The sequence below is a fragment of the Heterocephalus glaber genome, unplaced genomic scaffold (genome assembly GCF_053883595.1).
Source record: "Heterocephalus glaber isolate CG9 unplaced genomic scaffold, H.glaber_assembly_v1.0 deba00001613, whole genome shotgun sequence".
Taxonomy (NCBI): Eukaryota; Metazoa; Chordata; class Mammalia; order Rodentia; family Bathyergidae; genus Heterocephalus; species Heterocephalus glaber.
The window spans coordinates 5714693-5738586 of NW_028258384.1; the positions used below are offsets into that span (position 1 = coordinate 5714693).

The window sequence follows — 23894 nt, forward strand, 5'->3', positions numbered from 1 at the left end:
AGTGTGATGTTTTAATACACATTGTATAATGTTTAATTCTGGTTAGTTAGCTGTCTTGGTTACTTGTCTCATTGAAGAGACAAAATACCCAACACTCAAAGTTAGAGGGAAGGCTTATTGTAACTCAGTTTGTAGATGTGTCAGTCCAAAATCAGCTGGCCCCAAGGCAGCAGGGCATGGCAGAGGGGCAGTGCAGAGGAGAAACTGTTCATAGCAGCAGAAGGCAGCAAAGCAGTAATGTGGTGGAGCAGCAAGTGAAAAATAGCGGCCCTCTTTCTGTACCTTATATCCTATCCAGGCTGCCCACTCTAATGTGCTCATTACTCACATTCAGTGTCTGGCAGCCTTAATCCTAGCATCTCATCATCAATTGATCCCAGTATCACATCCTTGATCCCAGTATCACACACTTTATGTCATGCCATGTCCAAAAAGCCCCACCTGTGACTGCGTGAGGCTTTGGGGAGACATCTAGATACACATCATAATATTTGCATATCTGAAACTTTAAACTTGTTTCACTTCTTTATGGTAAGTCCAAACGCCTAACTCTTTTGAGACATATCATGCATTATTCTTACAAAAGATTGGGAGGATAGGAGAAAGGGGAGATGAGAAGAAATCAGTCGGGTAAATTTGTGTTTTTTTACGTGATTTCATTTGTAGTAATTTTTTTTATTGCAGCCAAAGAGAACTAGTAGAGAAGTCAAAACAATTTCTTAAATTATACTGTTTCCTTTGCTCTATTTTTTTCTTTGCAAAGTTTTTTAGACATATGTCTTACCAACTCATTACTTTCATGTTTCTGACTGTTTCCCTATAAGTGTCTTATTATGCTCCATGTCTGTGCTGATTCCAGAACATTCTTTCTTTACCTACCTTAATCTGACCTATTCTTGAAGGATTAGCTGAACAATGAGGTTACAGCAATTAGCTTGCACCACTATTATGTCACATTTCATTTCACCTGATATTATCATTAATTTTTTCCCACATTTGTCTCCCTGAATCCCACATCTTTGTATTTTCTTGGAAGCTTTTTGATAACAGGGAATGTTACTAATTTTTCCCTTTCTTTCTCAGTAAGAAATTTTATTGGGGGGAGAAATGCATCCCTCTGGAATTTAAGTGATTTGATGTCCCTATTTCTCTCTTCACTGTGTATCAATTTTAGTTTAAAATCTTTCTAATTTTGACAAACCTAACCATAAAACTTTATTATTTTATTTATTTTTATTTTTTAATTGTTTTCCACATTTGAGAGTTTATTGTTTGTGTTGAGGATCAGTACAGACACCTCATTTTGTACACAATTTGTGTTAAAAATTATGTATTGTTTCTTTTTCGGTTATTCCAGTGACTTTCCAGCCTCAAATTTGGAGGCAAATTTTCCATCAGAGGATTAAGTACCAGTATCTTCAAATGCTGATGAAGTGTTACTTAAGTCTCACCAATTGACAATTTCTTATCATATACACTACATACTCAAATTTTCAATCTTTCACAGCACATTAGCAAAATTAGTCAAACTGGACTAGCATGACCAAAAAAGATGTTACAGAGCACTCACAATTCTGACAGGGAAACAATGAGGATGTAGTTTTCTTTAGGAAACAATTCTACTAAAAACATGGGAATAGAAGTCATTTAAAATATCCAAGACATATTAAATGCATGACTGTGACTCCAAATTACCATTTAGTATGCTTTGTATTGCAGGATATAAAACTAACCCCCACCTATGGACTGTTAAGCTGACACCCAGGACAGTCAAAGCCTGCCATAATTCAATATCGCACTATTTTCTGGTTGTACCACAAAATAACCAGCAAATGATTTCACCTCTAAAAAAATCATTTATACTTAAAAATGCGATGAGGTGGGATTCCTTCCTTTTTAAAAATGTTTCTAGAGCTACTAAAAAACTTGCATTTACAAAGTAGTTGATAAAAATATTCCTCTGGATTGTACAAGAAGGGAGACAGGGAGCACTGATAAGACGTGATGTGTGCTTAGTCAGACTTGGCTTCTTTCTCTTCCGTTTCATCAGAGGCTGCACTCTCCTCGTTTTTAGTTTCTCCGTTTTCTGTGGGTAAATCTTCCTTAGGTTCTTGATTAGCCACTTCAGCCTGTTTTCCTTTTGGTCCCCTTTTCCCTTTTGCTTGCACTTTTTTGTCAGAAGATTTATCCTTTCCCGCTGTCTTTTTTGGCTTCGTTTCCACTTTTGCAGTAGCAGGTTTAGCCGACAACCTCGCGGATCTCCGCTTGGGCTCCTCCTTTGCCGCCCCTTTGGTGGAGTTGACCTTCCTCTTGGGCATCTTGGTGGCACGGGGTGTGCGTGCGGAAGCTGCGGGCCGCAGCGCACGGGAGCCTTGCGCCGCCAGAGTTGCTGGGACCTGCGGCGGGGGCGGTGGGAAAACCGGATCAAGACTTGTTATTTTAAAAAACTTATCCCTCAATCTTTTTGTTGTGTCATACCAACCATTGTTGGGAGGTTACAAATGGAAGAATATTTTACTTGCTTGAACATACATAAGCACTTCAAGAGAAGGTTTTCTTATTAAGCCTTTTTTCCTCCTGGGCTGAAAATATGATGCAGTTGGAATTGGATGGTAATGTGATATTGTGCATTGTATCAGTAATCTCACACCTAAAAATATCTAGAAAAACCAGTTTTTTAATGCTAAAATCCCTTAACAAATTAAGTATAGAAGGATCATACCTCCATTTAAGAAAGGTTATATGTGACAGGTGCACAGCCAACATCATATGGAATGGAAGAAAGCTGAAACCATTTTCTGTAAGATCTGGCACAAGGCAAAGATTTCTACCCTCATAGCTCTTATTCAGTACAATACTAGAGGTTTTAGCTAGAGCAGTTACATGAGATAAAGAAAGAAAAGGCCTTCAAATAGGGAGAGAATCAAGTTATGGCTGCTTTCAAATATCTAATTGTATCTATATAATTTAAATAATTCAATCAAAAGACTATTAGATCTGATGAATGAGTTAAAGAATAATAAATCAACACATAAAAAGAAATAGTGTTTGTACATACCAGTAATGGGATTGCTGAGAAGAAATGGAGTGCAAGGTTATCTACAATTACTACAAAAAATTCCTACCTACAAATAAACCTAACCAAGGGAGTGAAAAACCTCTACAATTAATATCACAAAACACTAAAAAATGAATTTAAAGAGATACATAAAAAAATGAAATGACCACCAATGTTTATGGACTGGAAGAATTAATATTATAAAATGTCCATATTTCCAAAAATAATTTAGAGACTCAATGCAAACCCTATTAAAATGCCAGTGACATTCTTCACAGAAGCTAGAAAAAATATTAAGTCATATGAAACTACAAAATCTCAAATAGACCAATATTGAACAAAAAAGACAAAGCTGAAACAACACAATTCTTTATTTTAAGACACAGTACATAACCATAGTAACCAGAACAACATGGTACTAGCATGAATATAGACACACTGATCAATAGAATAGAATAGAAGAGATCCAAAAATACATCCATTGCATTTATAGCCAATTGATTCTCAACAAAATGAAAAAGGAATTAAAAATGTAAAGTGGATGAAGGACAGCCTTTTTCAAAAAATAGTACTCGGATAACTGGATATCCATATGCAGAAGTCTGAATTTTGGTTCCTATCTACCAGGGTACAAAAATCAACTAAAAATGGATCAAACATCTTGAAACTACGAAATTACTAGAAAAAAGAAAGCAAATAGTTCAAGATATTGATATAGGCAATTGTTTTTGGTGTGACCCCAAAAGCACAAGAATCAAAAGCAAAAACAGGAAAAAGTAAGATTACACCAGTTAAAAGCTTTTGTATAACAAAGGAAACAATCAAGATAAAGACTCATTTTACAGAATGAGAGAAAATATTTGCCAGGTAGTCATCTGAAAAAGGCTTAATATCCAGTATATATGTATATAAAGAACACAAAAACATAAAAATAAAAATAAGTAGTCCAATTAAAGTGGGCAAATAATCTGAATAGACAATTTTCACAAGAAGAAATACAAATGGCCAACAAATATATGAAAAATTCTCAGTGTCATTAGCTATCAGGGAAATGCAAATCTAAACTACAATGAAACATCATCTCAACTAGTTAGAATGGCTATTATAGATGTATGTATGTTTTATTATTTTGTATAATTCAGTCATTTTTTTCCAGTACTGGGGATCAAATTCTGGACCTTGCCCTTGTGAGGCAGGTGTGGGGCCACTGAGCTAAATTCCTGACCCTTCAGTCATTTTTATAATTTCCTTCCATGATTTCCACTTAGATCTGCTTTGCAGAGTTTGAAGTTTTTTTTAATAACACACATTTAAGTTTATTTAAGGGAATCAATATAGGGAGCATCCTAATTATAATGTATTTTACATATGAAAATAACTCAGGATAATTATTTTTCACACACTTTTAACTACCATATAGGTAATGGTGCCCTAGATGTGTACTGCATATCTGCTATAATGACCCAATGTTCAGACATTCTTTACAAATGAGCTTTTTTTTATATAAACTTAAGTCCAAATTTTATTTAAGGATTTCAAATTACATATTTCAAATTTCTAAAATGGAATAGAACCTTTTTGGAATGAAGAAATGGCATAAATTAACACTGACATCCCTTGAAATTCAAATTTTGCAAAGAAAACAATTCTTCTGCAAACCACAACCCCATTATGTAACAAGATGAAATATCATTTACTTCTTCACTTTGGCAGTAGCTATTTCCTAAAGGAACAGGAAAAAGTGATTTTGTTACTTCTTTATGTTAATTAAAAATGAGATTCTATCTTTAGATTAAAATTTTAAAGATCAGATAAAGCTATGTTTAGATGAAATATGGTTACAAAAAAATCAACATAGAATGTCTAATCAAAATTCTGAAAATAAAAAGGAAAAAAACTACTGTGATTGGTTAAGGATTTCCAGTAGTTAAGATTTTCAAGAGGTATGGATAGTTCCACACAAATGTGTTCACATTTTAAGTCCTTAATACTAAATTTTCAAAAAGAAAAATATCACCTGTAAAAATGTATCAACTCAAAGTAATTTTATTAACAGCAGGAACTCTAGAACTTCTTCTTGAATTAGTCCACTCTCATTATCAAAAATAAGTTCATCCCCCCAAATTAACACTAATTAGCCTGAGGTATTTTAAATGTGGCTCTAAAGTCTCAAACTTAGTGGCATTCCCCTCCCCAAAATGGTCTTATTACCACTTTAGGCCCATAATCTCTATACTATTTACAACAATATGTTCATCTAGAATATCGGAGGAAAAAAAGATCCTTGGACTTTTTGAAGCAAAACCATCCCCATCCATTTTCACTAAATAGCAGCCACATGAATTCTAAGTGTTATCTGGCCAGATCCACAACAGGGATGTTTAAACTTCATTTTCCAGTTTAATTATCAAAGCCGAATATGAATAAAATTCTGAGTATCGCATTGTGGTACAAATAGGTTCAAATTTGTGAGGCTTTTTAAGACTGAGAAACAGTTCATGAAATTTAATGTACTATGCCTTAACACATCTGTGAGGTAGTTAAGTAAACAGTACTACCCATTTTAATACATAGTAAACAGAAACATGGGTAAATGACATAGCTAAGCAATTAAGGATCAGAATAGACTATAGATGCTTAGGGCTTTCTCTCTAGTTATAATCCAAAAATATGAAATTTAACTTTTCTTCTTTTAAAAAATGTATCACACCATTTAGAGGTTTTATGCTTTTACTTTTTGTTTTCCACTTGCTTATCAGATCTTCCAAAGTTGGCTCCTTTTCCTTCAATATGTTAAACTGGGCATAATAATCATTAATCTAAGTTAAGCCTCTGCTTCTAACCTGAATTAGTACAAAATTAAGACATTACCTTGTGAGAACTAAAATTGCATTTAACATTTTTATTTTAGACAGCAAAAAACAAAAATAAGCAAACAAACAAAAATTGTGAAATAGTCTCATCACATGATGTAAAGTCATCCTTTCCAGGAAAGCAGAAGGTAGACCATCATGCTTTACTGCTGCTTGCACTTTGCTGGGTTTTGCTCCTTCTTAGGGTCATAGTCTGGATCATTTTCCTCATCTTCTTCCGCTTCCTCATCTGCTTCTTCACCTTCTTCATCATAATCATCATCATCTTCTTCAATAGCTTTTCCAGTGAAATACAACACCGATCTTGGAATTATACGATCACGTAAAAAGTGACCAATTTCAAAGTCTGCAGCAAGGATAGCTTCAGCATCATCATCTAGATCTCCACTCTCAGGAACTTCAGGAGGAGGCAAAAAATTAAAGAATCATTGGAAACTGTTTTAGTCACAGTACGAACTGTCCCACGTCCCTTATGTTTCTGCTTCTTTTTAATGGTTTTCAAAGTGTCATTCTTTCATTTTTTCCAATTTATTTGGCACCTTGTACAGTCCATAATTTCTGGTCTATCAAATGAAAAGGGATCAGAATCATCTGGTTCAGATCTCATCCTATATGTCTTTGTCAACACTTCATTTGTGAAATATTCATTGGGTTCAAAGTGAAATTCTAAGATTAAACTCATAGGCTGGCCAGCATCTGAGAACTTCACTTTAATGTCCTTCAAATGCTTCAGAATAGGTTCATCATGTTCCTGAACCATGTGACTGAGCAAGTCAACATTCTTAAAAAGTCAAGCAAAATTAAGGAATTCCTTTAGGATCTTCTTTTTCTTCATCTTTTTTTTCATCTTCAATCTTGGCCTTTTCTTTCAGCTCCTCTGAAACTTCTTCCTCATCTGGTTTCCACTCACATTCTTCTTCTGTAGATTCATAAATTGCATTAATGATCTCAAATCACTTATCAAATAGAGGTTGGTAGAGAACAGCATACTTCCTTTCAAGATCATGAACTTCCTCATAGAATTTGGCTTCTATCTGCACACATTTACCTTGAAGGTTTTTGAGAGCATTCACTCTTCTTTTAACTACCCTAGGCAAGCTTTCTTTTTTCTTTTTTTCCCCATTAAGTTTATTGGTACATTTTTGGTATAAAATACAGTTACATTCATCATTGGGATCTTGTACCTTTACATGAATATCTTGGTTCTTATTTTTTTTCCCCTTCCCTTGCTCTCCCTTCACCCCCTCCACCCTTACCTATTTGCAAACACCTTGTTTCCATTTTTTTTCCTCTTTTCATGTTTTTTCCTTTCCTTTTTTTTCCCTTCCCCTACCCCTCCCAATTCCCCTGGTCTTTTTGACCTTTTCTGCCTGTTACACAATATCAGTTATACATTTTTAAAATTACAATATTAAGATCTAGGAGACATTACCACAGATTTTACAGAATTTAAAAGGATATAGAAAGCATATTACAAAAATCTTTTGTGAAATAAATTTGACAACTTCTAAGAAGTACTTTAGAAGACAAATTAATGAAACTCTGGAGGAAATACAAAATTTAAATAGCACCTATTAAAGAAAGTATATTCCTAGCTTGAAAACCTACCTATATGACAACAGTAGGCTCATATACATTTTAACTGATAAATTATATCAAACATTAAAGCAGAAAAAAGAAGGAACACTCCTCCCCTCATTTTAGAAACTCAACATTGTGCTAATCCTAAAACTGGATAAAGATAATAGAAGAAAAATGTACGAACGTAGATAGAAATTTGTTTAACAAAACAAACTATTAGAAGTCAGATCTGACAGTATGTAGAAAGTGGTTTTGTTATAGGGATGGCAGTGTTGGTTCAACATTGGAAGATCCACCCCCAAAAGTCATCATTTAAACAGAGGAAAGGAAAAAGCCATATGATCCTGTCACTAGTTGGAGAAAAAGTATTGGACTAAATTCTACAGCTGTTCATGGTAAAAGCTATCAGGAGACTAGAAGTAGAACAGAAACTTCTCAACAGATTAAAGACATGTACTCCATACTTCCAGTGAGAATGTCTTATATAAATGGAGAAGATACAATACTTTCTCCTTAAGGTGGGGAACAAGGGCAGATATGCTTACTCTTTATCTGTCCATTAAACTTTGAAACTTAGTCCCCACCAAAATAGTCTGGAAATAAAATGACACAATTAGGATAGGATTGGCATGGCAGAAACAAAATCTTTATATGTAGATGAAATGATCATCTACATAGAAAATACTAAGAAATCTCTAGGAGCCCCTAGAACTTGTATTTGAATTTAGCAGGATTAGAAAACACAAGGTATATATAAAAATTCATGTCTGTATAACTTGCCATAAATGAAGAATTGGATATTTAAATTTAAAAGTTATGTAGGAGTACAAAGGACCTAGAAAAGTTAAAAACAAAAACAAAAACAAAAACAGTGTTGGAAGACATTTAGTACCTAATTTTAAGACTTCTTCTAAAGGTACAGTAATCAAGGCAGTGTTGGTGTAAGGAAAGACATATAGATCATTTGAATAAAACAGAGAATCTAGAAATAGAACCACACATATATGGTCCACTGAGTTTTGAAAGATTATTTAACATTAGCATTTTATAGAATATAAACTCAATTCAAGAGCCGAGGAAGAGATAGTGTTTTCAGCAAATGTCACTAGAACACCTGGTATCCGTATATAAAAAATTAACACAACCCTTTTTTTCCATACATGAAAATAACTTGAAGGGCTCTATGAACCTAAATAAGAAAGCTTAAAAGCATAAAACTTTAAGAAGAAATTATAAGGGAAAATAGTTATGAATTCAGGGTAGGCAAGGACTACCTAGGATACAAAAAACATGATGTATAAAAGAAAAAAGTTGATAAATGGGATTCCATCAAAATTTAGAACTTTAAATGACATCATTAAAATGAAAAGTAGTCCTTAAACAGACCATATTTATAATGCTTATAACCTATGAGCAGAATATATAAAGAATTCTTAGAGCTCATTAATAAACAACCCAATTAAAATGTAGACATAAGAAGATGATAAATAGCCAGTATAGCACAAGGAATGGTGTGCAACTCTAGAATTAGAAAAATACTAATCAGTACAATAACAAGATTGAATTATACACTCATTAGGGAGATGAAGTTAAAAGTTTTAAAAGCCTTGTCATGACTTTTTCTTTTTGTTGGAGTCTCCCCATTTGCATTTAATTTGTCATACCGAATGGATTCATTCTGCTGGGTTTCCTGGGGTTGTGATCCTCATTGTCTTTTCCTAGGGTATTGTCTAAAATTTTTTGGAGTGCCGGTTTGGTATTCATGAAGTTCCTGAGGTGCTCTTTATCATGAAAGTATCTTATTTTTCCATCCATTTTGAAAGATAGTTTTTCAGGGTACATCAATCTGGGTTGGAGGCTGTTTTCCTTTAGGGCTTGAAATACATCAGTCCAAGCTCTTCTTGCCTTGAGGGTTTGCATTGAGAAGTCTGCTGTGATTCTGATGAGCTTTCCTTTGTATGTGATTTGTTTCTTTTCTCTCACTGCTTGTAGAATTATGTTCTTCTGTTGGATTTCTGGAATAATAACTATTATATGCCTATGTGTAGATTTTTTTTGATTAAGGCTAGCTGGAGTCCTATATGCCTCACTTATCTGTATGTCAAGTTCTTTTCCCCTGATAGGCAAGCTTTTAATGTATCCTGTTGGTGTGTCTACCAGACCATCAAGTCTTTCTTGAAGGGCTGCAAGAATCTGAGGATTTTGCATCATCTGAACAGTCAGCTGATGTGCTTTGATTTTTGTTTCTTCACCAGTTTCTTCTTCTTCTACTTCTTCAACATCATTCAAATATTGATCAAGTTCAGACTGTTCTTTGTTGTCAATGTCTGCCATGTTGTAAGAACTGCAAATATCAGCAGCTAGTTCAGGGAGTCAGGTGGCAGAAGCCACGCAGAGAGTGATTAAGGGCTGGCAGCAGGAGGAGCTTGAGGCAGCACTGCAAGCAGATGGTGCTAGAAACACAAATGGGCTTTTGAGCAAAGGTTGGTTAAGTGCTTCTCATTCAGACCATTGGAATAAAATACATCACATTGTTGTCTAGACATGTCTACTTAAAAATATATATATTTGTAAAGAATCAAAAAGCTTTCCTCAGCATGTACCATTTCTCCCTTCAGTCTGTAGAAAAGGAGACCTTACTGAAAGAAAGTATTGGAAGTATGGTATAGGTCGGTCAGTTTTGGTAATCTAGAAGGAAGGTGCTTGGAACATGATTACCTTTCATGTGTAGTTTTTTAGGAGTTGGCTACAATCACTTATCTCACATATGGTTTGAAAAAGGCTTGTCTCGCTAGCAAGCAAAATGTTATTTAAGTACACAATTCACTCTGCTATTGAAACAGTTTTTTAAAAAATTAATTTTATAGGTACATTTTAGGTGTACAGTATAATGAAATTCATCATTGGGAATTTGTACCTTTACATAGTATATCTTGATTCTTATTTTTTCCCCATTCCCCTGCCCTCCCTTCAACCCCTCCACCCCTCCCTATTTACAAAGATTTTGTTTTCATTTTTGTGTTTTCTCATATTAATTCCATTCCTTTCCTTTCCCCTACCCCTCCCACTTCCCCTTCCTCTTAGCCTATTTTCTTCCTATTTCACATTATCTATTATACATTTTGATCTTTATTTACACTTTCAGTTTCTCACATCAGAGAAACTATTAGGTATTTACACATGTGTGTCCAATTTATTTCAATTAAGAGTATTGCCTCAATGTGAATCCATTTAGCATGAGAGCCTTTAATTTCTCATTCTGTATGGCTGAGCAGTACTCCATTTTATAAAAAAAGCCCCCACATTTTCTTTATCTAGTCATCATTTGATGGGCAATTGGGCTGTTCCCAAGATTTAGCTATTACAAACTGTGCTGATATGAGCATAGGTGCACATATATTGCTGTGGTATGATTCTTTTAATTCTTTTTGGAAGATACGCAGCAGGGGAATAGCTGGGTCAAATGGAACCTCTAATCCTAATTCTGTGAGGTATCTCCATACTGACTTCCACGGTGGTTGCACCAGTCTACACTCCAAACAACAGTGGAGAAGGGTTCCTTTTCCCCCACAGCCCTGCCAGCATTTGTTATTGGTTGATTACATGACAGCAGCCATTCTTTCTGGGATGGGGGAATCTCAGTGTTGTTTTTATTTGCATCTCTTCAATTATTAGTGATATTGAACATTTTTTCATAAATTTATTTGCTATTTCTATTTCTTTGAGAAATGTCTGTTCATTTCAGATGCACATTTTTGGATTGGGTCTTTAAATTTGGGAGGTCTGATTTTTTAAAAGATATTTACATATTCTAGATGGTAGACCTTTGTCTGAGGAACAGATGGTATAAAATTTTTCCCATGACACCGTACCAAGGTTGTGAGTCACTCGGAACATGCCAAATCAGCGCGCACGTCAGCAGCAATCCACCGGACACCCCCTCTCCCCTGCTCCTCTGGCCTCTTCTCTGTACAGCCACCTGGTTCTACACTACAAAGATGCAGAGGACACCGGACCACACCAGACCACTGTACTGGGTAAGTAGGAGTCACCGTCACCTCCCATCAGGACTGGGATTATCTTCAGGGGAAGGCCAGCTGGAACCTGCAATACAACTCTGCAGAGTTCAACCCTACAGGAGGACAGAGAGCTCAACTAGGGACTTGCAGCCAGAAAACTGCCTGAATCTCACGGGTCTGCAACTAGCTTGCTGAGACTCATTGACTGATAACTGCACACTGCTACCCACATTGTCTATTGTGACAGCAGAGACATACCCTGAAAAAGGCCCTTCATCTTCATTGTTATTTTTTATTCCCAAAATTAGTATTATTAGTTTGTTTTTTTCTCTTTTCTTTTCTTTTGCTCCTCTAATCTTTAATTATTTTTCCTACTCTTTGCAAATATTTGTTGTTCTCTCCTTTTTTTCTTTTCTTTTCATCTTTCTTTTCTCTTTCCTTTCTCTCTCTCTTACACTCACTCTCTTGCTCTCCCACATTGCTTATCTTCCCTTTTTGTCCCTGTTTTGGTCCTCATTTGGAGTTCTTCTTTATTTTCCTATTATTCTCTTTTTCCTTCTCACCTGTGTCCTCTGGCCACACTACTAACCTTCCCCTATCCTATTTCCATCTGTCCCTCCCTCCACAACCCCTTCTAACTCCCCATCCCAAAGGGTAAATTTGTTATATTGAAGAGTTTATTCACTCTATGTTGGGTTGGTCCTCGACCTTGATTTCATTCACACAGCTAAAGGTGATAGATTAATAACTACCACAGAATGTCATTTTTGAAGATGTACTTGATGCAATGGTGTTGCTGACTGTATCACTTGGGCTAAGGTGTTGTTATTGATCTAGTCAATGAACCTTCCTAGTATAAGGAAAATGAGATAGCCTTAGAGTCATTAGAGACTCAAAACTTAAACACCAGCTATATCTGGAAGACACCTCTGAGAAACAATCATTCTATAAGGGTTCTAATTACAAGCAATGAAGATACCTACAATAAGCAATTTCAAACTATCAACCCAGGAGTTAAATCAAGGACAGTACCAAAAACAAAAATGAGAAGACATTTAAGCAAGGCACAAACTCAGACTTCCAGCCCACCAAGGGTAAATCCTGGGGGAAATGAGATGGACAAGTCCCATAACCAACCACCTGGATACCCTGAACTGATGACACAGAAAGTAACAAAACAGATGAATGAGGCTCTAGAAAAATTCAAAGCAGAAATAATCTCCCAGATAGCTACAGAGATGGTGAGCAGAGTGAAAGGCATGATTAGAGGATCTAGAACAGAAACAGATAAAAAAATAGATAAGCTCAGAAACATGCTGGAAGCCATGAATACCCAGCAAAAGAAAGAAATGGAAACCATGATTGCCCAATATAAGAAAGAAATGGAATCCATGAAACACATTCAAACAGATATTCACGAGATCAAAAACTCCATTGAAAGTATTCACAGTAGATTAAGGGAATCTGAAGATAGAATATCAGATGTACAAGACAGGATTGCAGTTAGAGATGATGAAAATAGAGATTTCATAAAAATAGTAAGGGACCATGAGAAATCAATCCATCAACTGCTAGACAATGCAAAGAAAAATAACATAAGACTGATAGGAGTCCATGAAAAAACAGGAGAAAGTACAATTGACATAAACTATTCACAGATGTAATAGTAGAAAACTTCCAAGACAGAGGTAGAGAATTGGACATACAGATAAGTGAGGCATATAGAACTCCAACTAGCCATAATAAAAGAAACTACATCTAGACATATAATAGTCAAGATCCCAGAAACCCAACAGAAAAACAAAATCCTACAAGCAGTTAGAGAAACAAAACAAATCACCTACAAAGGAAAGCCCATCAGAATCATGGCAGACTTCTCAAAACAAACCTTCAAATCAAGGAGAGTCTGGAGTGAAGTATTTCAAGCCCTAAAAGAAAATAACTTCCAACCTAGACTGTTGTATCCTGCAAAATTATCTTTCAAAATCAATGGGGAAATTAGATACTTCCACAAAAAAGAACACCTGAGAAATTTCAGAACACCAAACCAGCACTACAAGCAATTCTAAACAATATCCTAGAAAAAAAGCAATGAAGGTCACAACTCCATGAGGCCCAACAGAAGGAAGCCACCAGACAAGGTAAGACACTAAAGGGAAAGGGGGAAAAATAAGAAATACAAGAGCCAAGAAAAGTAAAACATCATGACAAAGATAAATCAATATCTATCAATTATAACCCTCAATGTTAATTTCCTTATTTCACCAATCAAAAGAAATCAACTGGCAGAAAGGATTAAAAAGGAAAGTGCAACAATATGCTATACACAAGAAACACACCTAACTCAAAAAGAAATCCATAGACTGAAAGTAAAAGGATGGAAAACAGTTCTCCACATGAAAGGAACCCAGAAAAAAGCACAGGTAGCAATCTTATTTCCAGATGAAGTAGATTTCAAACCAAAACTAATTAAGAGAGACAAAGATGGTCACTACATCCTTGTGAAGGAAATGATCCAAGAGGAAGAGATGACAATCCTAAATATATATGCACCAAATATGAATGCCCCCAACTATACAAAACAAATATTAATAGACATGAAAAACCAAATAAACACTAACACAATTGCAGTGGGGGACCTCAATACTCCACTATCACAAATAGACAGATCATCTAGACAAAAAGTTAACAAGGAAATTCTAGAACTGAACCAAGCTATTGAACAAATGGACTTAATAGATATTTACAGAGTGTTCCACCCCACAAATTCGGAATAAACTTTCTTTTTGGCTGCACAAGGGTCATTCTCCAGAATAGGCCACATGCTAGCTCATAGGACATGTCTAAGTAAATTTAAAAGAATTGAAGTTACTCCTGTACATTATCAGACCATAGTACAATAAAATTGGAGATCAATAACATAAGAAACCGCAAAACTCCAACAAACACACGGAAACTGAATAACACCCTCTTGAACAACCAATGGGTCACAGAGGAATTTAAAGAAGAAATTAGACAGTTTCTACAAGGAAATGAAAATGCCAGTACAACGTACAGGAATCTATGGGACATAATGAAAGCAGTTTTATGAGGTAAATTGATAGCAGTGAATGCACATATTAGGAAAACAGAGAAAACTCAGATAAATAACCTAACGCAGAACCTCAAGCTCCTAGAAAAAGAAGAGCATAACGAATCCAAAGCTCGTACAAGAGAGGAAATTATAAAGATCAGGGCAGAAATCAATGCAATGGAGATTAAGAGAACAATACAAAAAAATCAATGAATCAAAGAGTTGGTTTTTTTTTTTTTTTGGTACTGGGGATTGAACTCGGGACCTTGCACTTGTGAGGCAGGCACCGGAACCACTGAGCTAGATGCCCGGGCCCTAGAGTTGGTTTATTTAAAGAATAAATAAAAGCGATAAACCTTTGGCCAACCTTATCAAAAAAAGGAAAGAAAAGGCACAAATACATACAATTAAGAATGAAAAAGGGGAAGTCACAACAGATCCAACAGAAATCCAGAGGATCATCAATACCTACTTCCAGAACCTCTATTCCAATAAAATGGAAATCAGAAGAAATGGGCAGATTTCCAGATACATGCAAAGTGCCAAAGTTGAATGAAGAAGATATAGAAATTCTAAACTCAATTACAATGAGTAAAATTGAAAATGTAATAAAATATTTACCAACAAAGAAAAGCCCAGGTCCCGATGGCTTCACTGCTGAATTTTACACGACATTTAAAGAAAAACTAATGCCATTACTCTTTAAACTCATCAAGGAAATTGAAAGGGAAGCAAGGCTTCCAAATTCATTCCTGGAAGCAAGTGTTACTTTGATTCCAAAACCAGGGAAAGACCCAACCCAAAAAGAGAACTACAGGCCAATCTCCCTAATAAACATAGATGCAAAAATCCTCAATAAGATACTGGCAAACAGAATACAGAGGGTCATCAGAATCATACACCCTGACCAAGTCAGATATTTCCCAGGGATGCAAGGATGGCTCAACATTCGTAAATCAATAAATGTAATACAGCATGTTAACAGAGTCAAGGACAAAAACCATATGATCATCTCAATAGATGCAGAAAAAGCATTTGACAAAATCCAGCACCCATTCATGATAAAAACACTACAGAATATTGGAATCGAAGGTCTTTATCTTAATCCGATTAAGGCTATCTATGAAAAACCAACAGCAAATATCATACTAAATGGTCAAAAACTGAAAACTTTCATGCTAAAATCAGGAACAAGACAAGGATGCCCACTATCACCCTCCTGTTCAATATAGTTCTGGAAACATTAGCCACAGCAATTAGAAAAGAGAAAGAAATAAAAGGAATAAAGATAGGAAAAGAAGAAGTGAAACTGTCATTATTTGTTCACAATATGATACTTTATATAGAAGACGCAAAACACTCAGCCAGAAGACTTCGAGACTTAATTGATTCAGTAGAGTAGCTGGATGCAAGATCAACACTCATAAAACAATCCTTCTTGTACACAAATAACAGACTCACTGAGAGAGAAATTAGGGAAATGATTCGTTTTATAATAGCATCCAAAAAAAGAAATATCTAGGAATCAATCTAAGAAAGGAAGAAAAAGACCTCTACAATGAAAACTATAGTACACTGAAAAAAGAGATCACAGTGGATACAAGAAAATGGAAAGACATTCCTTGCTCCTGGGTAGGAAAAACCAATATAGTGAAAATGTCATACTTCCAAAAACTGCTATATAGACTCAATGCAATGCCAACTGAAATTCCAACAATATACTTGACAGAACTAGAGAAAACAATCCAAACATTCATTTGGAATAAGAAGAGACCTAGAATAACAAAAGCAATTCTAGGCAACAGAGACATGGCTGGGGGTATCACAATCCCCAACCTGAAACTATACTACAAAGGTACTGTGGTAAAATCAGCATGGTACTGGCAAAGGAACAGACCTGAGGATCAGTACAATAGATTAGAAGATGTAGAAACAACTCCAGACATGCTCAGCCACCGCATTTTTGACAAAGGAGCCAACCACCATCACTTGAGGAAAGATAGCCTAATTAATTAATGGTGTCGGAAAAACTGGATTTCAACCTGACATAGGTCAAAACTAGACCCATATCTATCACCATGAACTAAACAAAGATCAAAGTGAATTAAAGATATAAATATTAAGACAGAAACACTAAACTTGCTGGAAGATAAGTTAGGTAGAACTCTTGAAGACATTGGCTTAGGAAAAGACTTCATGAACAAAACCTCAGCAGCACAGGAACTAGCAGAAAGAATCAACAACTGGGATCTCATATTATTAGAAAGCTTCTGCAAGATGATATCAGAAAATGGACAGACATCCCCTGCTCCTGGGTAGGAAGAATTAATAGAGTGAAATTGGCCATACTTCCAAAACTGCTATATAGATTTAATGCAATTCCAATTGAGATCCCAGCAACATATTTCATGGACCTTGAGAAAACAATACAAAAATTCATTTGGAACAAGAAGAGGCCCAGAATATGAAAAGCAATTCTAGGTAACAGAGACATGGCAGGGAGTATCACAATCCCCAACCTGCAACTCTACTACAAAGCTACTGTGATAAAAACAGCATGGTACTGGCAAAGAAACAGACTTGAGGACCAGTGGTACAGATCAGAAGATGCAGAAACAATGCCAGACACACTCAGCCATCTCATCTTCGATAAAGCAGCCAACCACCCTCACTGGAGGAAAGATAGCCTCTTTAATAAATGGTGCTGGAAAAATGGGGCTTCAACTTGCCAAAGATTAAAACTAGACCCATATCTCTTGCCATGCACTAAAGGAAAATCAAAATGGATTCAAAATCTAAATATTAAAATAGCAACTGTGAACCAGTTGGAACCGAGTTTGGGTAGAAGTCTTGAAGACATCGGTGTAGGAAAAGGTTTTATGAACAAAACCTCAGTTGCCCATGAACTAGCACAATCACCAAGTGGGATCTCTTCTTACTAAAAAGCTTCTTCACAGCAAGAGCAACCACCAGCAGTGTGAAGAGACAACCCCCAATGTGGGAAAAATTCTTCACCTTCTTTTCCTCAGACAAAGGTCTACTATCTCAAATCTATAAAGAACTTAAAAAGATCAGACCTCCCAAATTTAAAGACCCAATCCAAAAATGGACATCTGAAATGAACAGACCTCTCTCAGACAAAGAAGTAGAAATAGCAAATAAATACTTGAAAAAATGTTCAACATCACTGGTCATTCGAGAGGTGCAAATGAAAAGAATGCTGAGATTCCACCTCACTCCAGAAAGAATGGCTGCTATCATGAAATCAATCAATAACAAATGCTGGTGTGTCTGTGGGGAACGAGGAACCCTGCTCCACAGCTGGTGGGTGTGTAGACTGGTGCGACCACTGGAAGTCAGTATGGAGATACCTCAAAGAACTAGGACTAAAGGTCCCATTTGACCCAGCTCTTCCCCTGCTGGGTATCTTCCAAAAAGAATTAAAAGAATCATACCACAATGATATATGTGCACCCATGTACCTAGTGGCACAGTTTGTAATAGCTAAATCTTGGAAGCAGCCCAAGTTCCCATCAACTGGAAACTGGATAATGAAAATGTGGCTTTTTTATAAAATGGAGTACTACTCAGCCATAAAGAATGAAAAACTAGAGTCATTTATAGCTAAATGGATGTGTATCGAGGCCATACTCTTAAGTGAAATAAATAGGACACACATGTGCAAATCCTGAATAGTTTCTCTAGTGGGAGAAACTGATAGTGTAAACAAGGGTTAAAATGATTAAAATGAATAATTGATAATTTGAAATAGGAAAAAATGTCCAAAAATGATAAAGTGAAGGCAGGGGAAGGGGAAAGGAAAAGACAGAAAGGAAAAAGTATGAGAAAAGCAAAAAAAAAAAAATGGAAATGAAACTTATGGAAGTAGGGAAGGGTGGAGGTGGTGAAGGGCACACAGGTAATGGGGAAAAAATAAGAACCAAGATATATCATGTACAGGTACAAACACACAATGATAAATGTAAACAAATTGTATACCTAAAATGTACCAATAAAAGAACAAAAAAAATGGTTCCCACAAGGTGGGTTGTCTCTTCATGCTATTGGTGGTTTCTGTTAGTGTGCAGAAGCTTTTTAATAAGAAGAGATCCTAGTTCTTCTTTGTGCTAGTTCACCTGCAACTGAGGTTTTGTTCATGAAAACTTTTTCTCCATCAGTGTCTTCAAGAGTTCTGCCTAACCACTCTTCCAGCTGGCTTAGTGTTTCTGTTTTAATATATAGATCTTTTTGTTTCTTAAATTCATTTATTGGTACATTTTAGGTATACAACACAATTACATTTCTCATTGGGAATTTGTACCTTTACATAATGCATCTTGGTTCTTATTTTTTCCTAATTCCTAGCCCTCTGTTCACGCCCTCCACGCTTCCCTATTTATAAAGACTTTATTGCCATTTTTTCCATTTCTCATCATTTTTCCTTTCCCTTCTTTCTGTTCTCCTGCCACTCCCACTAACCCTACCCCTTTGGACCTTTTCTTCCTATTTTGCATTATCAATTATTCATTCTAATCATTGATACATTTTAGTTATACAATATAATGACATTCATCATTGGAAATTTGCATCTTTATATAGTCTCTCTTGGTTTTTATTTTTCACCCTTCCCCAGCCTCCCCTTCAACCCCTCCCTACTTTCCTATTTACAAAGATTTTGTTCCTATTTTTCCATTTTCTCATATTAATTCCATTACCTTCTTTCCTTTCACTTGCTTCTCCCACCTCCTTCCCCTTTGCCCCTTTTCTTCCTATTTCACATTACCTATTACACATTTTAGTCATTATTTACACTTTCAGTTTCTAACACCAGAGAAACTATTTGGTATTTATACATGAGTGTCCTATTTATTTCACTTAAGAGTGTCGCCTCAATGTGCATCCACTTAGCTATAAATGTCTCTAATTTCTCATTTTTTATGGCTGAGTAGTACTCCATTTTATAAAAAACCACATTTTCTTTATCCAGTCTCCATTTGATGGGCATTTGGGCTGTATCCAAGTTTTAGCTATCACAAACTGTGCTACTCTGAACCTGGGTGCACATATATCACTGTGGTATGATTCTTTTAATTCTTTGGGGAAGATCCCCAGCAGTGGAATAGCGGGGTCAAATGGGACTTCCAGTCCTAGTTCTTTGAGGTACCTCCATGCTGATTTCCACAGTGGTTGCACCAGTCTACCCTCCCACCAGCAGTGGAGCAGGGTTCCTCTTTCCCCATAGCCACACCAGCATTTGTTATTGATTGATTTCATGAGAGTAGCCATTCTTTCTGGAGAGAGATGGAATCTCAGCATTGTTTTCATTTGCATCTCTCGAATGACCAGTGATGTTGAACATTTTTTCATGTATTTCTTTGCTATTTCTACTTCTTTGTCTGAGAAGTGTCTGTTCATTTCAGATGCCCATTTTCAGATTGGGTCTTTAAATTTGGGAGGTCTGATCTTTTTAAGTTCTTTATAGATTTGAGATAGTAGACCTTTGTCTGAGGAAAAGCAGGTGAAGATATTTTCCCACATTGTGGGTTGTCTCCTCACACTGCTAGTGGTTTCTCTTGCTGTGTAGAATCTTTTTAGTAAGAAGAGATCCCACTTGTTGATTGTTTGTGCTAGTTTATGGGCAACTGAGGTTTTGTTCATAAAACCTTTTCCTACACTGATGTCTTCAAGAGTTCTACCTAACCTCTGTTACAACTGGCTCAGAGTTTCTATTTTAATATTTAGATCTTTAATCCATTTTGATTTTAGTATAGTGCATGGTGAGAGATACATGTCTAGTTTTAATCTTTGGCAAGTTGAAACCCAATATTTCCAGCATCATTTATTAAAGAGGCTATCTTTCCTCCAGTGAGGGTGGTTGGCTGCTTTATCAAAGATGAGATTGATGAGTGTGTCTGGCATTGTTTCTGCATCTTCTAATCTGTTCCAGTGGTCCTCAGGTCAGTTTCTTTGCAAGTACCATGCTGTTTTTATTACAGTAGCTTTGTAGTATATTTGCAGGTTGGGGATTGTGATACTCCCTGCCATGTCTCTGTTACCTAGAATTGCTTTTCATATTCTGGGCCTCTTCTTGTTCCAAATGAATTTTTGCATTGTTTTCTCAAGGTCCATGAAATATGCTGCTGGGATCTCAATTGGAATTGCATTAAATCTATATAACAGTTTTGGAAGTATGGCCAATTTCACTTTATTAATTGTTCCTACCCAGGAGCAGGGGATGTCTGTCCATTTTCTGATATCATCTTCAATCTCTCTTTTCAGAGTGCCATAGTTTTCAGAGAAGAGGTCTTTCATTTCTTTTGTTAGGTCGATTCCTAGGTATTTCAGTTTTTTGGAAACTATTGTGAAGGGAGTTATTTGCCCTATTTCTCTCTCATTGAGTCTATCATTCGTGTAGAAGAAAGCTATTAATTTTTGTGTGTTGATCTTGTAACCAGCTACTTGACTGAATTTGGTTATTAAGTCTAGAAGACTTTTGGTGGAGTTCTTGGGGTCTTCTATATAGAGTATCATGTCATTTTTATATAATGACAATTTGACTTCTTCATTTCCTATGTTTATTCCTTTTATTTCTTTCTCTTGTCTAATTGCTGTACGTAATGTTTCCAGAACTATATTGAAGAAGAGTGGTGATAGTGGACATTCTTGTCTTGTTCCTGATTTGAGTGTGAAGGATTTCAGTTTTTGGCCATTTAGTATGATACTGGCTGTTGGTTTTTCATAGACGGCTTTTATGAGATTGTGGTAGAGACCATCTGTTCCAATTTTATGTAGGTTTTTTATCATAAATGCATGTTGGAATTTGTCAAATGATTTTTCTGTGTCTATGGAGATAATCTTATGTTTTTTGTCCTTGGCTCTATTGATATGGTGTATTACATTGCTTGATTTGCATATGTTGAACCATCCCTGCATCCCTGGAAAGAATCCCTCTTGATCAGGGTGTATGATCTTCTTGATGATCTTCTGCATTCTGTTTGCCAGTATCTTATTAAGGATACTTGTATCTATGTTCATAAGTGAGATTGGCCTATAGTTCTCCTTTTCGGTTGTGTCTTTCTCTGCTTTGGGGATCAAGGTGATGTTTGCTTCCAGGAGTGAATTTGGGAGTATTGCTTCCCTTTCAATTTTTTTTTTGTATTAAATTCTATTATTGGTACATTGTAGGTATACAACACAATTACATTTCTCATTGGGAATTGTACCCTTATATAATGCATCTTGGTTCTTATTTTTCCCCCATTCCTAGCCCTCCCTTCACCCCCTCCACCCTTTCCTGTTTACAAAGACTTTATTTCCATTTTTTCCATTTCTCGTCATTTTTTCCTTTCCCTTCTTTCCTTTCCCCTGTGCCTCCCACTACCCCTACCCCTTTGGATCTTTTCTTCCTATTTTACATTATCGATTATTCATTCTAATCATTGGTACATTTTAGGTATACAGTATAATGACATTCATCATTGGAAATTTACACCTTTACATAGTCTCTCTTGGTTCTTATTTTTCACCTTTGCCCAGCCCTCCCTTCAACCCCTCCGGCCCTCCCTATTTACAAAGATTTTGTTCCTTTTTTTCCATTTTCTCATATTAATCCCATTCCCTTTTATCCTTTCCCTTAGCCCTCCTACTTCCTTCCCCTTTGCCCCTTTTCTTCCTATTTCACATCACCTATTATACATTTAGTCCTTATTTACACTTTCAGTTTCTCACACCACAGAAACTATTTGGTACTTACATATCTGTGTCCTATTTATTTCACTTAAGAGTATTGCCTCAATGTGCATCCACTTAGCTATAAATGTCTCTAATTTCTCATTTTTGATGGCTGAGTAGTACTCTATTTTATTAAAAAACCACATTTTCTTTATCCAGTCTCCATTTGATGGGCATTTGGGCTGTTTCCAAGTTTTAGCTATCACAAACTATGCTGCTATGAACATGGGTGCACATATATCACTGTGGTATGATTCTTTTAATTCTTTGGGGAAGATCCCCAGCAGTGGAATAGTGGGGTCAAATGGCATTTCCAGTCCTAGTTCTTTGAGGTATCTCCATACTGATTTCCACAGTGGTTGCACAAGTCTACACTCCCACCGGCAGTGGAGAATGGTTCCTCTTTCCCCACAGCCCCGCCAGCATATGTTATTGGTTGATTTTATGATAGCAGCCATTCTTTCTGGAGTGAAGTGAAATCTCAGGGTTGTTTTCATTTGCATCTCTCGAATGACCAGTGACGTTGAACATTTTTTCATGTATTTATTTGCTATTTGTACTTCTTTGTCTGAGAAATGTCTGTTCATTTCAGATGCCCATTTTCAGATTGGGTCTTTATATTTGGGAGGTCTGATATTTTCAAGTTCTTTATGGATTTGAGATAGCAGACCTTTGTCTGAGAAAGAGCAGGTGAAGATTTTTTCCCACACTGTGAGTTGTCTCTTCACACTGGTGGTAGTTGCTCTTGCTGTGAAGAAGGTTTTTAGTAAGAAGAGATCCCATTTGTTGATTGTTTGTGCTAGTTCACAGACAACTGAGGTTTTGTTCATAAAATCTTTTCCTACACCGATGTCTTTAAGGGTTCTACCTAACCTCTGTTCCAACTGGTTCAGAGTTTCTATTTTAATATTTCGATCTTTAATCCATTTTGATTTTAGTTTAGTGCATGGTGAGAGATACAGGTCTAGTTTTAATCTTTGGCAAGTTGAAGCCCAATTTTTCCTGCACCATTTATTAAAGAGGCTATCTTTCCTCCAGTGAGGGTGTTTGGCTCCTTTGTCGAAGATGAGATGGCTGAGTGTGTCTGGCCTTGTTTCTGCATCTTCTAATCTGTTCCACTGATTCCTCAAGCCTGTTTCTTTGCCAGTACCATGCAGTTTTTATCACAGTAGCTTTGTAGTAGAGTTGCAGGTTGGGGATTGTGATATCCCCTGCCATGTCTCTGTTACCTAGAATTGCTTTAGCTATTCTTGGTCTCTTCTTATTCCAAATGAATTTTTGGATTGTTTTCTCAAAGTCTATGAAGTATGCTGCTGGGATGTCAATTGGAATTGCATTAAATCTATATAGCAGTTTTGGAAGTATGGCCATTTTCACTCTATTAATCCTTCCTACCCAGGAGCAGGGGATGTCTGTCCATTTTCTGATATCATCTTCAATCTCTCTTTTCAGAGTGCCATAGTTTTCAGAGAAGAGTTCTTTGATTTCTTTTGTCAGGATGATTCCTAGGCATTTCAGTTTTTTGGATGCTATTGTGAAAGGAATTATTTGCCGTATTT

The 23894-nt window shown here is 36.1% G+C and overlaps 1 protein-coding gene and 1 pseudogene across 1 annotated transcript; both read right to left on the minus strand.

Moving 5' to 3' along the window:
• Positions 1–1969: 1969 nt before the first annotated feature.
• On the minus strand, positions 1970–2333 carry LOC101712482 (non-histone chromosomal protein HMG-14). Its single transcript, XM_004867477.3, has one exon. The coding sequence runs from the start codon at positions 2316–2318 to the stop codon at positions 2013–2015; it is 306 nt and encodes a 101-aa protein (XP_004867534.1). The 5' UTR covers positions 2319–2333; the 3' UTR covers positions 1970–2012.
• A 3698-nt stretch (positions 2334–6031) lies between these two features.
• On the minus strand, positions 6032–9884 carry LOC101712144 (nucleosome assembly protein 1-like 1; annotated as a pseudogene).
• Positions 9885–23894: the final 14010 nt, after the last annotated feature.